The following is a 15,730-nucleotide window of genomic DNA, read 5'->3' as shown; positions in this document are numbered from 1 at the left end:
GATGTTTCAGTGATAGGTATTTTTTCAGGTTTGAAATGTTTCCGTTTGCCTGAATGGGTAATTCTGGAAGTTATCATAAACTAAGGCAAAATATGCAGAAAAATTGCACCAATGCAGGCTTGCATTTTCAGTGCAAAGGAAGAGATACCACTAACTGGCAAGCTGTTACCAACACTAAATGCACAGGTAAAGTGGCATTTTGAAAAGCATATTTAAGCCTCTTCGTGCAGGAAACACTGCAACTGTGGCAGATATGCTCTAGCATGCTACAGTGACAGCAGAGTAACCTCAGTCCAAAATGAGAGGCGACTGTACACTGGAAATCTTGAGTGACTTCTGGGCCTGTGTGGTAGCACTAACAGTTAAATAACCTCAGCAGCATCAGTTAGGTTAACACTGCTAAAAATGCAAAGATTTATTTACAAGCTTCTTTTGTTGTTTTCTGTCACAGCCCTCTAGAGTGCAGTGCAGGAGAACGTTTTTGACTAGGTTTGAATTTGCACAGCGTGGAGAGATAAAATACATAGGAAAGAGAATTGTTTTGCATTCTGGCTATTAATGAAAGGAACGAATGCAGCCCCTAGCAAGTAAGCTGGCTAATACAATATTATCCTTCTGCAATACAAGCAGGGAGAGTTTCTAGCAGCAATCTTTCCTCTTATGTCCCCAACTTCATCCTAGCTTGAGGGAAGATGTTTTCAGAGAGCCTTTTTCCATGAGCAATAAGGTACATGTGTGTATATATACACACAGTAAAAAAGTCGCTAAAGTGCTTCATTTCCTGGGAATTATTCAACCCAGGTTTTTTTCTGATCAAGAACTCATTTTTAATTTACCTTGGAATTTCTCCCCACCCCTCCAAAAAAAATTGTAGGAAATCTTGCTTTAAAAAAAAAAACTACATTTGAAAACATTACTTGTTTTAAAACTTTCTTCTTTGCAAAATACTAATATTTTTTATTTATTTCATGACATGTCAGTAATATTACTGCAGGATTTAATGTCATATTCCACCTCATCATGTCGTGGTGTGAAATGTCATCTTTAAGTCCAGCACTAACTTGCAGAAAACGATGTTGACTCAATAGCTGCAGAGAATTAGCAGCTTATTTTAAAATTATAAGTAAAAAATATTTTAATTGTTATGACATAATAGTTTATGTAATGTTCTGGATCAAACTATTTCCTAATTCTGTTTTTGATTAATAGTTGACAGCTTGAAGAAGGAAAGAAGGTTGATACTCACAATATAGATTAGAGGAGCAGATACTTTCAGTAATCATGTATTCATACAGACTCATTTCTCTAAGACATAATTTTATCAAAAATTTAGGCTATATTCCAATAGAAAATCTCAGAATGAAAACATTCTGATCCGTTATAATTTACTACTGTGTTCTAGGAAGGATCTCTGGCCTCCTTGGCACACATTTTTCCCTGCAGAACCTAACACAGAAGCCATGGGACTCACTTTCATCACACCCTACGAGGACAAAACCCACACTGTCTACAGTTGCTTTTTCTGGTTCTGCATCTCCTGCTCACATGAGTGTCAAATGCCTCATGCTGAGCTTCTGCACAGCTTTTCTCCTGGCGTTCACTTGCCGTTCTCCCACTGAGATCTTCCTGTCTGCTGATTCTTCCTACCTTAACACACCTTCCTGAGACAAACATGTTTGGGCTCTCTTGTCTCCTCCCCTATAGCTCTTGGTGCCTCCTCACTGAGTGTAAGCAAATGCTCTCTCCTTTTTCTCTATCACTCTCAAAGCTACCATTTCTAGTCCTTCAAATAATGGCGTCTTCTAATAAATCAAAACAAAAGAAATATAAAAAACTACAAAATGTAAACCTATAAATGAGCATACTAAGTCAAACTAGATCCATAACTTTAGCAAGTGAATTATTCCCATGTTTCCTGACCACTTTTCAGGGTTTTAAAGATGCAAGTATTGGCACAATTGTGCCTGCATCAGATGTCCCTGCACCCTATTGCATTTTAGGAGCTTCAGAACTGTGCGGTTGGTTCAAGCCCATTTCTATGGCTGATTTTGAGGTTAAATGTTCTCCTACCTTTTTTCCTTTTGACTATTTAAAAGGAAGGCCAGATCTGGAATCAAAGCAGGGTCTGACTATAGTGGAATGACTCTTTATTTAGTATTTCATTACATCTGAATTTCTGATGTTATGTAGCTGATCAGTGGATAAAGATTGCTGGTCAGTGCAGAAGAAGGCAGAACATTGCGTATTGTGTCAGTAGAGGACAGGGAACACCTAACAATGCAAAGTATGACTTTTTGTGCTCTAGGAAATTAACAATATCTGGCCTCATTCAACTTCTATAACTAAGACTTATGTCTAGAATCCATAAAATCTATCTTGGCGACTGAACCTTTGAGGGACCTTAAGAACCAGAAGACATAACTGAAAATATGCCATAATTACAATTGTCCCCTCTTACAATTATAATTTTTCTATGCACCTTATGCACTATGATTCATGTTACCAAATTGACCCAAGGAATAGATGTTTCCCTTCAATCATCTACAATAATGTCATACAATCTTTTTTCTCTTTTTTATAGTGATTGCATTTTCAAGCATAAATATTGACATTTTATTTGAATAACTTGAAATGGTGGCTTTTCATCTTCATCATTCTTTGATGCTTATCATTAGAGACATGCGCGAGGTTTCTTTTACATAGTGTTTGTTAATCAAAGTACTTGCAATGTATTTATGAATAAACCTTTACCTTATGACCTTTAGACTGAAGGCTGCATTAGGTTTGTCTTAGTTAACATTAAAAAAGAACAGCATTCAGATAAACCTATTTCACTGCTAATAAACAATTTTACTAGCTTTTCAAGGCCAAAATGCTGACACAGCACCGCAATGCTGTGTTTGTTTTTTTCCTCATTAAACAAGGTACTTACCACTATTGCGAATTCTATCTTCTAAAAGGTCAGTATGTCCTGTAGGAAGTTTCCTGCTGAAGATCTCAGCTGAACGGAGGAACATAGCTTCTACTGCGGAGCCCTTTAGCAAAGCAATCTGATCTTCATGATCAAGGGTTTGGAAGCCTGTGGAGACATTAGAAATAAGAAATGAGGCAGCAAAGAAAGGGCCCTCACTACTTTCTGTCCTGGAGTTTTGCATGTAAGGTGCTATGCATCTGTGTAACCTGATGTTGGTCTTAGAGGGGTCAAGAAGTGCTGTGGAAATTTAAATCTGGATTCCACAAATAACACAGCGCAAGATCAGTCCTCACTGTAGCCAGTCAGAATTAGGCTTGTTTTTCAGGTTTATGATACTTTAAGAAGAACATGACAAGCAAAATTCAGTGGCATAGCATAACTGTAAGTGGGGATTTTTGTCTAGCTTGATGCCATTCCCTAACACCTTCTGCAATGTTTCCATTAGAGCTCTCTGCTCATACTCGCCAACGCAGGTACCCGCTGTATGCTCTATGCTAATTCTGTGAGGAAGCACAGAAATACGTAATGCTGAGAATAAAGCAATAAGGTGATAACCCCTACCAGATGTACTCAAAGTTAACATTAAAAATAGGTTATTCAATTAAAAAGCTCCTCTAAACCAAACAGCAGGACTTGGATCTTTTTCTGCAGTTTCCATCCAAAGGATGCAAAGCTTATCCTAGAGTGAGAAGGCCACGTGTGTGTCTACATCACAAAATGCTGCGCAGCACAGGGACTCTTGGTTATAAATTCTCTAGCAAACAGAATTTTGGAAGAAATTTAGGCCAGAGGTCATTAGTCTCACTTAAAAGCAGTGCCAGTTAGCTTTGGCTGCTGGGAGTAGATATCCACTTTATATCAAACTAATGCAAAGAACCTTACAGAGCCCTGTATGATCTGGTACTTCCTAATGTCAGGTGCCCTATGGTGAGAAGCATTTTACCTGATTTCTATACATGTCAGGGATCCTTCACTGTCACTGCTGGCAACTGATTTTGATAAACAAGTTCCAGAAGCCAGGTAGCCAACATTTGTGGAGACTTTAAAACCCCAGGCCTCGATCTTTTCCTCAGCCTGAGACCACTTGGATTGCAGAAATCTGGTAGGGTTTTTTCCTCTTATCAAACAGGTATCAAGTGTCTAGCTCATAGCCTCTCTCGCTGTCAGGTGTGCATGTGCGTGCATAATCCTGTGCTTGAGCAGTGATTGCGTTCAACCAGACGGCATAAAACATACCGTTACGACTGCAGTATTAGGCTTTGAAATAAGCCCATAATACACAGAGAAAGGGTCAATATCATGGAAATGACAGGAAAATAATGTTTTTACACAGTTAAACAGTACAGTGCAACTTGCTCTAAAGAAAAAGGGCCTGGAGAGTCTCCTTGAGACTCTCAAGGAGAGTCACCTCTCAAGGACTGAGCCACCGCTCAGTCTATGTCCCCTGCCCACTCTTGGCTCCACGGCTCAGTGCAGAGAAAGAGCCTGGTGCCGCAAGCCCCAGCTCTGAGTGCTGCTAAGCCAGAGACTGGCTTTGAATGGCATGAACGTGCTCTCCAGGCTCTTCATTCCTCCCAAGCAGTGAAAAACAGTACTTCCAGTCAGAGAAGATGGGGTAGAACTCGTCTTACAAGGAACCTATACCATGCCCAGTGCTTGTTCTTGAAGTAAGATCCGCTTGGGAATTAAAAAAAAAGAATAATAAAATCAGGTTTTCAGTGTGTTTCCGTAAAACACCATGAAAGCAGCACAAATACTAAATACTGATGCCTGCAACTTGGCAAAGTTCTTGTTTAGGACTCACAGTTCAGTGGACGTCATGACGAAAAGGCTTGTCTAGAAAGGCAGCAAAAGGAGTAAAGCAGAGCCTGGCAAGTGTTAGTGTTAATTCTGAGGCAGACTATTTTGCATTGCAGTGATACAGGAAAATAAAATCTCTCCAGAGACATAATTCCTCCTTCTGAACATTTTGTTTCTCAATAGATAGAAAGGGTAGCATGTCTCAGAGTGGTAGAGTTTGAATTATTCAAAATAATCTCCTCAGAGCACAAAGCTCCTTTTCTTTAGACAGGATCTGAAGAATGCATATGTGGCAGGGAGGAAACCATTTTTATACATTGCTCAAAACGTACACAACAATCCAATGGCAACTGAAGGCAGCTAAGTTGTGCAACAACAAAATTTGTTCCACTACAGTGGACATACCTGGTAATTTTTTAGTGAATTCCACAAGGACCTGAACATGACTGGTAGCCATTTCTGTTAAGATTAGAAAATTTCCTTCTGCACTGAATTCCTCATGTAACTGTTAAAAATTAAAAGCAAACAAAATCTGTTAATATTCATTGCAACTTCACCAAGAACATAAAACACAAGAATTATTAGGCTGGGTCAGACAAGAGGTCCATCTAATCCTGTAATTTGTCTCTGGTGGTTGCCAAAACAGGTATTTTGCAACAGGTTGTAAGAAATAAAAGGGTCCTTTCCCCTGGAATATGTATCTCTCTCTCAGTGAGTCTAGCAATCAGTGGCTTAGGCAATTCTTGAGCTGGAAGTATGCACACCATGATTTTTAAATAATAGATTTGTTCTCCATGGATTTGTCTACTTCCTTTTTGAGTACAGTTATATTTTTGACCTCCTCAACATCCTGTGGAAATAAGTCTACAAGTTAGCTATGGGTTACACCACTCTCCTCCCACAAATGCCTTCTATCTACTTTTCAAAGATAACAACTCAGAAAATAATTGGGCAAAAAATATATATTTTTTAAAGACTGTATATGATAGTTTTGTTAAATAAAATCAAAATTTCTTTAAAATATTTTTTGGCTCTTCTTCCCATTTCCCAACGTTTTTCCATTTTACCATGAAAACTAGAAGCTTTTAACGGGAAAGGGGAATTTCTAAAAGGTAGAAAAGGAGTAGAAAGAAGGGAGAATGAAGCAAAAACCCAAGCCTATAAAATGTCAGGATTTTCATTTAAAAAAACCGAAACATTTTCAAGTTTCCAGTTTGGTATTTTTGTAGAAAGGTAGTTTGGCTGGGGGTAAACTCAAATCACTGCATATACTGACAAGGCAGAAAGCCAAGCTCCACCCATCAAAAATTAGATTCGAGCATGAAAGTGTCTATTTCCAGAGATGAAAGCTTTTTCTTAGCATTTAAGGTTGATAAACAATCAGAGAGATTCTGCTTCCTTTGCAGCATGTTTAGACTGCAGGCTCTTTACCCATAGTCTACTCTACTGCCTACTACAGCTATTTATGCTGAGTGTAAATATCTATGTAATCCTCAGCTTCTTCATCCACACCTCAAAAATGAATTAATCAATGTACTTACTAATTTTTTTGAGACCTCCTGTGGTATTCGCTGTTTACTGTAGGAATCCATGATGTAATCAAGAAGATTTTGCTGTTCTGGGGTAAATTCTACTTTCTCCTATACTGGCAAAAAAAAAACCCCATCATTAAATGCAGTTAAGTAGAAATGATCTAGCATCTCTTGCTTTAGAGAAAATATATGCTTCTTTTTCTCCCACTTTGCGGCCAAGCAGAGAAAAAGCTTGCTTACCACTGAGAGACCTCAGATTTCTATAGAAATTTCTATCGAGGAGATGTATAAAAAGTTTCTAGCTGCATGAGTTGGTGTGGTTTATAATTAGAAATAAGGAAATGATTAGCAAAAACTAGGCTTACTCAAACTTTAATATCCTACCTCACCATCCCATATGTATGTGACTTGTATCACAGAGAAATTATTTTATGGATGCTTTACTCAGTTTTGACTACAAACCTTGGAACTACTTCTATAGTCAAGGTATTTCCTTAACTTGGGAGACAGAGTCTTAAGTAATTCAGACAGCTCCAGAGAGTATGTAATTACATATTAACTATACTAGCCAAATTTAACTCAAACAGTTTGTACTGTACAAACTATTACAAGAATTTTATTACCCTATATATTTTAGTTGTAGATGTCACTTGTTTCATGTCGTGGCCTTCGTTATCTTCATTGACTGTCTGATCCAGAGGCTGTTTCACGTTTTTCCGTAGCCTTTTTGACTTGCATTGTATTTCTGTTAATAAACCTGGAAGACACAATACAACAGGTAGTAATTAGATTTATATATGCTTTAGGCATTTAGTGTGCAACTGAGTAGGTACATAAAGACGCCTATAAAAGCCCTTTACACCAGCAATCTCACTTACCTGTGCAGATCATTTCTTGAATGTGTCATTATCTTTAAATATGAGTCTGCTGAGACATACTAAGTATACTCTAATGAGTAGTGTGGCCAAATGGAGCAGATGGGCAGAGTGAACCAGTTGGTGCTGAGGACTCAGCGTCCACACAGCGTGCATGTCAGGGGTGTCACTTTAGACTAGCTCTAATCTGATTTTGCAGACGAAAGAACCGTCAGGGACAGGAACGCACAGGAGCATGTCTTTTGTTTAGCTTCTCTTGAAAGGAAACCCATTCAGGTGCTCCAAGACCTGAACCAGAGCACAGCAAGCAGGGACAATTAGAAGGCTGTCATTGAAAATGTGCTCCTCATCCAATCGAAAGCGTTAACAGATGTGCAGCCGCTCTTAGATAAAGGGCAATGGATGCTTACAATAACCTTAAGCAATATTAATGGCTGTTAGTGCAGCTTCTGTTCACGGAAAGTCCTCTTAGAAAAGGCTCCAGGGCTTTAATCACTGTAGTGTCACTATATGGATAGACCCACTGCTGCCAGTTTAGGCCCAGAAGTAACTCAAGCTGGCAAAAGTACCTGGAATATGTGCTAATTTAAAGCATTACTCAGCCAGGCTCAACATTTTGCATTTCAGCATACCAGAGGACTGAATTAAGCCCCAGTTACTATTTAGTAGAGTTTCCCTTGCTCTAATGGAAAGTATTTTTGCATTTCTGTGTTTTTTTGTTCTAGATTGCATTTCAGTACCTTGAGCCAGAGAGCATCCTTATGTAGATGTCATATAAAAAAAAAAGCAAATTGCTTGTGCCAACAAAAGAAAGGGACAATAGGTACCCAAAACAACCCGCAGAAGTTATCCAGAAAGCACAGATAAAAACAACTAAGTATTCATCTAAAAATAAACCCATCAGCATAAGACTTTTTTTTTTTTAGAGCTTCTTTCAAGTATCTTTCCCATTGTTCACTTTTGAAAATGCAGAGCAGGAAAAGAGGCTCATTCAGTGAGTATACGATGGTGGAGGAAGATACCATGAAAACAGTGAATTTCGTTGTGAATGTTTTTAATTTCCTGTTTAAGCACTATATAAAATAACCTACCTGAACCACTGAGAGAAGAGGAAATTTACATGATTAAAATAAGACCTGCAAATAATACCTTGAAAGGGGGAAAGAGGAATGATGGAGATAATAATTGGCATCGAGACATGTAATTTGTGCTGCTGCACAGCATCATAGGTTTCTTTTTCTAAATGATATTATTTGATGCTTTCTTTGCTGGTGTTAATGGAGTTACACTGATTTCCACCAGCTTAGGATCTGGCCTACTACCTTCTGAGGGAAAATTTGGTTTACTTATTGCCTTAAGTAGTAAGACTAGGCTTTCTCATGCTTTATCCTACTGTAGCAGTACCTCAACATCTTTTTCTCCCTCTGTTTAAGTTAACTGGAAAACTCATGTGAGAGCTAGGACTTTACTTTCTACCTCAGGAATAGCTAAGTTTCAGCAGATATTAAATAGATGTTAAATTCTAGGAAGAGTGGCAGAACCTAGGCCTTCCTTAGTTAGACATTTCACACGAGAAAGTTGCAGTTTATAAGAAAACCACAGCAAATGACTGAAACTGATGTTTAGTAATTTTGATCTGTCTGAGGTTCGTGTATAAAGGGCAGGAGTAGGATTATTGAGTAGTCATGCCATAAATGTTTATAAGACCTTACCTCCTTGTTCAGAGAAAGAACGAATCCACAGTGCTTGTACTTACAATCCTACAGAATGAGTAAGTGAAACGAAGTTCAAGGTAACTTTTTATTTCCTAGCCTTTTTTTTTTTCAAATAAATGCTATATACTGCTAGAAGCTTCATGTTTTACTGTCCCGATTGCCTTGAACTAAAAGCAATTACATAGCACACTCCTACTCAAAAGCCATTAAATAGTTGTTTGCAAAATGTCCTCATTGCAGCACCTTAGAGCATGCTTATATTTAAGTCATGAGCAACACGAGATACCCAGGGTTTCCATTGCAGATAGATAGGGAGTCAAATGACAGTGCCACTTGCTGTCTTTTATTTCACATATGCCAATTTGTGAAAATGATCAGCTAGTTTAAAAGTTTCATGTGTCCCCAGTCAGTATTACTTACGCTGACCTATTTTTTCAGCGACCGGTTGTTTTCTGCTGTTATGTGTCGTCCAGGCTATTTTGGACCTTCAACATTTTGGAACAATAGATCTGGGATCAGCACCACAGGGGAGTTGTTTTGCTCTGTCACTTAGTGACTCTTTGAGTGCTGTCATCACATGGGTGGCATTTGTTTATACATTTTGGTATTTCATGAGAATATGTCATATCTCAGGATCTTTGTAGCCTGTCCAATTTGCAGAATGAAAGATTAATTACATTATACTGGCATGCATTCCAAATATTGACGGAGCTTATTGTTTCTCACAAAACCAACAGTTAATATAGCATCTTCTGATCAGATTGAGGGATAGAAGTATATTAAAAATTCCAAGTAGATTAATTTCCTGTATGAACCTAAATTGGTTTGACATTCGTATATGCTAAAATGATTGGAGCCATCAATAAGAAAATAATTTGTAGCCCTGTTCGTGAAAGGCAGAAGAGCAGATGTTTGTCGACTGTTTTCAGGAGCAAGCTTGCAAAAATAATGGATTTACCCAAAATGCAGTTTTGATCCTGTTAAAATTGCTCTCCAATGTCATAGCCGTTCTAATTCTAACAGTATGTGCTTGACTATGAAACGTTATTAAAGTTCATCAGGTTCATTTCTGGAGACAGTCCTACCTATGTGTCTATCTTCAAGGCAGGAAACTGCATAATGCAACAAGAAAAGCTAATGAGACTATAAAAAAGGGCTAGCCCTTCGCAGGCTGGGCCTGATTGCTGGGTGAGGTCTGGGAACATATGCTTGGCAAGTCCACTGAAACTTCCTGCTAAAGGCAATCTTCCTCTTTTCTGAAAAATGGCACTGTTTGCATGCTAAAACGTGGAGCTGGCTAGCAAGGATTTGACAGGGAGAGCCCCAGAAAGAGCAGGAAAGGGTAGTGCCAGGACTTTTCCTGCTAGATCTAGCTTCAGTAACATTGCAAACTCCTCATTTCTGGGGAGACTCCTGACAGCTCGCTCCACCGGACTGCTTTACCCTCCTGCTCAAGTGGAGTGCCATCTTGGGCAAGGCAGTCCTTCCTTCAGCGTTTACCCAATCTTAAACCTTTGTGTCCCTGACCACTGACCAAATCCTATTGCTAATACATGCGTCCACTTTTTCAGTAGGTTTTGACACACCTCAATAGCTGTGTTTTGCGCCATCTCTAATGTGCCTTCCTTTTGTCAGATCGCATATTGGATAGCTTCATCACCTTTGGTATATGCACAATATCACCACCTTATTAAACCCAGCCCAATTAGAAAAACCACAGTATTTGACGTGTTCTCTGCACACGCAGATTACATGATGCAAATACCTGCATACATACATTCAGCTAACATGCCCATTTGCTTGCACTTCCTCAGGCGGCACTCCTGGCATTTTCTCCTCATGTACATGTCCATCTCGCAGTTGCCTCCATTTTTGCACTTGTATACTGCATTTTTGGTGATGCTCCTTCTGAAGAACCCTGCACAACACAGCAATGACATCAATAAAAGAAAGCACTCAAAGTAGCGAAGTAATCAAATTGAAGAGCATCTCCATCTCCACCGGCTTTTCTGAACAATGCTTGTTTTCTGCTGCACTGTGAATTTCTTTCAGTGTCTGGATGACTATATTCTTGCTATTTGAATTGAGATTAGTATCCAAGTATTACAATTTAATACTGAACATGATAAATCATGTGCCCATTTATTAGACATGAGCCCAAAGTAAGGCCCTGGTGCTGTGGACCTTGAGAAAATTCAGACCCAAATCTGGAAACTACCAGGAGCTGTTTGAGCACCAGCACTACAACCATACAAGTAATTTGATATGAGTAGTCAGTGCAAAAATATGAGGCAGTTATGTCTCCTGAGGTACAGAATAAACAATGTAAGTGCAGAAGAAGAGTTAACTACAGTTACCATCCCCTCAGCTCCTGAGAGCTGCTGAAGCTCCAAGCGCTGCCCACCCCCAGGTTTAATAAGGAAGCTATAACATATCTGCCCATGGTACAAGTGACCTCCTCCCCTGTTTACAAGAAGCCCCAGCCTCTTTCACTAAATATTGTCCGTCTGATGAGCGAGGCACAGTAGTTAAGCAATCCCTACTTCAACTACACAAGCAGTTCTGCTGATATGGTCACTGGAATCGCTCCAGAATTGCTCAGTGGTAACTGCAAACAGCAACTGATCCAAGAAATCCACAGGACCTTTCCTCTCTCTGTGTAAACCTCCTGTTTGGCCACTGCCTGACACATGTCAGAGAGCGAAATGAGGAACACTCAAGATACAAAATTTAATACAATGAAAGAGTCATCTCAAAAAAACAGAGGATTTGCTGCCAATCATGACTTGAAAGTTTCCTGAGTTTTTAGTGTTACCCACAGTGCCATCGGAGTCTTTTCACATTATCCTCTGTACGGCAGATCTATTTCGCACTCGCTACAGAGGGCATTAACGCTCTCCTATGGTTCTTCCACAGGAAGGACCCTTAATTCTCCTCTCCATCGGAGGGCAGGTTTTTAAAATAGACTCCAAGGATCTTCTGCTGGCACATTACTGATTTATAATGCTATTCAAAGTAGAGCTCTGCATAAATTTATGTTAACCAGAGCTAATCACAAAGCTTTTGCTTTTTCATTACCATTAGCTGTTACAATAAAAACATTATAGTCTTCTACTGGGCACTTTAGTGCGCTAGGGAGGGCACACAATAGAATCCAGTCTCCCATACTCAATGATAGGGCAAATTCGGAGGTGAATCTGAATTTTTGCCTGTTGTAGGCTTTGACTACATATTTTCAAAATGTGCTGAGCTAAGATACTATCTTGCTGAATCTGGAGGAGATAACAGATGACACGATAATTTTGCCGTTGTCAGATTACGATTTCTCAACTCTGGCACACATTTTTTTTTAATTGCATAATCTCTCCCAAGCAGTGTGTAGCTACAGCAAAATAATCCACTCTTTGGTCGTAATAAAACTGGCATTTCCCTGAATCTTCTTCAGTTCCTGCTTGAAACTTCATCCATGCTGCCTGTTTTAATGGCTTCTTTTCACATAAATATACTTGACTGACATCAGCCTCTTTTGAAATGCAGATTACTTAGAACCTTCAGTCAGCCCTAGGCATTATTTTTATTCATCATTCACCTGGCGTTTAATACACTGCACAGTGCCATTTACTGCTCAGGGAAGGGAGAGAAAGGCCTAGATTTAAGCTGTGTGTTCTTACCGTCAGTTAAAGGCAACTGCATCTGCTTTACATCATTTATGAATTTCATTTGTTAAATTTAAATCCTGTAATTCATGCCAAATATTAATTAGTGGTAAATGTTAAAAAGCTCTGCACAAATATTTATGACATTGTAAGTCTAATTTTTGACATTATCACTAACCTTGTCCACAAAGTGTGTGCTTGCTTTCTTATGGAGGAACAAAGGCAAAGAGCTTTAATAAATGAGCTTTTTAAAAATATGAAAGGATGAAAAAGCAGGATAAAAATAGGGATGAAGAAAGATAGGAGCCAATAGGACTCAAGCAATCAAATATTTTATCTTGAAACAATATTTTAAAAAGTGAAATGATGACATTTTTGGCAAAAAGTACTCACACTTCAGTTTTATCATGAAGTGACTCTTGAATCATATTTTCTTTGGATAGACTGTTCCATGTTTCATTTTGAAATTAATTTTTTTAGTATGAATCGAATTCTTATCTAATTGCCTTAATAATAATTCCAAAGTGAATTCAAACTGCCTGAAATGTTTTATATGTAGTCTTCCATACCAGGAGGTGTTTTCACAGAAATTCAGATGCAAATCAGAGATGGCATTTGTTTGAAAAGTGAAGGGGCAGTCTCAAAAGCTGAAGGTATTTTTAGCACAATCTAGCTTTTATCTGACCTCACCAAATTACAAAGAGCTCACTTTGGCTAGAAATGCTGAATTCACATTTTTCTCTTAGCTAGTCATAAATATGATTCATTATGGTGAGAGCTGCTCCAATGTTACTGATTTTTCTTACAGAAATTATGAACGTTGAAGGAAACCAGCTATTAAAAATGTAGATGAAAGCTTTGCAAATATGTTTGCCATCCTGATGTCCAACTGCATTGAATTTCTCAGTTTAAAAGTTTTTGAAATTCCTAATTGTTAACAAAAGGCCTGCTCCACTCTGTCAGAATATCAAGAAGTGCTATAGATCTGCTTCGCCCCATGTACTCGGCTGGGGTTAGCGTGAGAAGAGGATGCAAGTGGACCCCTTCTTCACAGGCAGTCTTCTCAGTCTGATATGAGAGACATGAAACATTACCAGGAATGGTTTGAAGACTGCAAAAACTCAAACTGCTGCTCTGTGTGGGGGAATTCATAACCAGCTTTCCTCTCAGCTGAGCTTATTCTGTGGCTTTATTGAACAAGTGTGATACTACATGAGTTCAAAGAAGTTCTGCAATGTCTCAGAAAGTATCCTTACGCAGACTAAGTCTTTGATGTCTATCTGCAAAGGTTGTCTCAAAAATGACCTCTACTGCAGCAGACTTTAAAGTGTAGTATAATGCCCCCAAAACTATAACAATGCCAGTGAACTGCCTCACCCTTTATGGACCACTACTGTGATGTTATTACTGTAGATTAAGGCAGCATTTTCCAAAGTGAAGTAATAGAGATGAGGGACACCTCATGGACACCCTTTTTGTTTTAATGTACCACAAGCAAATGTTCTAAAGAGCAAATGTCCTCTTTAATCTGCTTTTGCTTAATATGCAAATTATTAATGAAATATTTCATACTTATTTGTTGATGGGTGGTAATGTAGTAAAAATATGGATGCGTGTACTCTTGCAAATATCTTTAGATCACTATTCTCATGGGGGTCAATAAATAAGATCTTAATATTGCTCCTGCTGCCCTAAAATAAGAACAAGAGGACTGGAGGGTGTTGTTAAATGTATTATCCAAGAAAGAAATGAAAAAATCAACATATTCACCACAGAGGACTGAACCCCTCCAAAAATATGTGCAAACTGTCCCCCTTGAATAAGAATGTTCCCTGCCCCAACAGAGCAGGGGCACTGCAGGGCAGGCATCAGTCCTGCAGGAAAGGATCTGTATTTTATTACGGACATATATTGAGCATGAATTAACAGTCCTGTTGCTGAAAAGAAAAGCTAATCTCATAATTGGATGTGAGACACATGATGTAGTCCTCCTACTGCACTAACAAGAGAGCAGCTGAAGTATCGAGTCCAGTTTTGGGTACCATGCTTTGAGAGTAACATACACCAATAGGAAAAATTCCACTGCTACACAAAATGATCGTAGGTCTAGAAAGCATAATATCTTCTTCACCTCGTCAAATGGAGTTACTGTGCTCAGCACATGTTTTTACTGAATCAGCTGTGTAGAAATAGAATGCATTACCTTTAAATAATTCAACTTTTACTGCTAGATCAAGGGTACTATTCTTTGCAATTGATGTTGCAGTCATGAAACAGAGTGAAAACATAAAATTATCCCAATAAAAGCACTAAAATAGTGGTTACATGGAATGATTCAAGCTGAATCAGGAGAGAGATGAACACATATTTGCTTCCACCTCCGGCTTTAATCTGAGTATTCGCCTGCTGGTTATAACCTGTCTCCTCCTAAAAACATTTTTTAACAATTCCATAGCTTGTAATTGTAGCGTCTTTGAAAAATTACTGAAAATAATTCTTTAAGTCATTTAATAGTGAGATCAATACATAGTAGGAATAGTTTTCTAAAAAAGTAAATGTATCATCATTTGGAATCTTCATATTAAAACTAGGTTTATTATGACAACATTAATACGGGTTAATACATATTTCCTGGACTTGCGACTATTCACACAGGCATCAGGAAAAAAGCCATTCTCTTATTCATTGGAATAATTGAGATTAACTATATGACCCTTGAATGTATTCATGTTTAGAGTGGCTGATCACTGCAGTCTGTTGCGCCCTCAGAAATGGATGCACGATAGATAAAGCATAACCTAGAATTAACTCAAAGTTCACTGACAATGACAGTAAGCTCCACACACGCAAGAGGAGAAGCGCTATATTTTAGTGCTTCAGTAACATCCATGCTTTAGACTTTATCCATAGAACAGAAATGATAATGAAATACTTATTCATAGAACAGAATGAAAAACAGTGGCTTTATTTTTCTTTTAAAATGCACCTCAGCCTTGCTACAGAAGAGCCATCTTTAGTTATAATAATTATTGCATTGGCATATCCTTTTTGTCATTCTCTGCTAAAATACTTGGCAATAATGTTACCAATAATGACACTGATTTTCTATATCTCATTTATCCCAACACCAACTTCTGGATATCATTTCCCCAAGAAGATGCTTACCCTATCATAGACT

At 38.4% G+C, this 15,730-nt stretch overlaps 1 protein-coding gene across 4 annotated transcripts in view; it reads right to left on the bottom strand.

The window, feature by feature from the left end:
* The window catches only part of NR1H4 (nuclear receptor subfamily 1 group H member 4), a 51,187-nt gene that overhangs the window by 8,697 nt on the left and 26,760 nt on the right, over nucleotides 1-15,730 (bottom strand). For all 4 annotated transcript variants that reach the window (XM_068938711.1, XM_068938721.1, XM_068938701.1 and 1 more), the window contains 5 exons: nucleotides 10,674-10,814; nucleotides 6,930-7,063; nucleotides 6,316-6,414; nucleotides 5,180-5,279; nucleotides 2,933-3,079 (listed from right to left, as the gene is read on the bottom strand). In XM_068938711.1, the coding sequence (XP_068794812.1) occupies nucleotides 2,933-3,079; nucleotides 5,180-5,279; nucleotides 6,316-6,414; nucleotides 6,930-7,063; nucleotides 10,674-10,814 (621 nt within the window). The remainder of the gene's footprint in view (nucleotides 1-2,932; nucleotides 3,080-5,179; nucleotides 5,280-6,315; nucleotides 6,415-6,929; nucleotides 7,064-10,673; nucleotides 10,815-15,730) is intronic.

The sequence above is a fragment of the Struthio camelus genome, chromosome 1 (assembly GCF_040807025.1).
Source record: "Struthio camelus isolate bStrCam1 chromosome 1, bStrCam1.hap1, whole genome shotgun sequence".
In the NCBI taxonomy this organism is placed as follows: Eukaryota; Metazoa; Chordata; class Aves; order Struthioniformes; family Struthionidae; genus Struthio; species Struthio camelus.
Note: the sequence above shows the minus strand (reverse complement) of the source record. Positions and strands in the feature narration are given on the sequence as shown.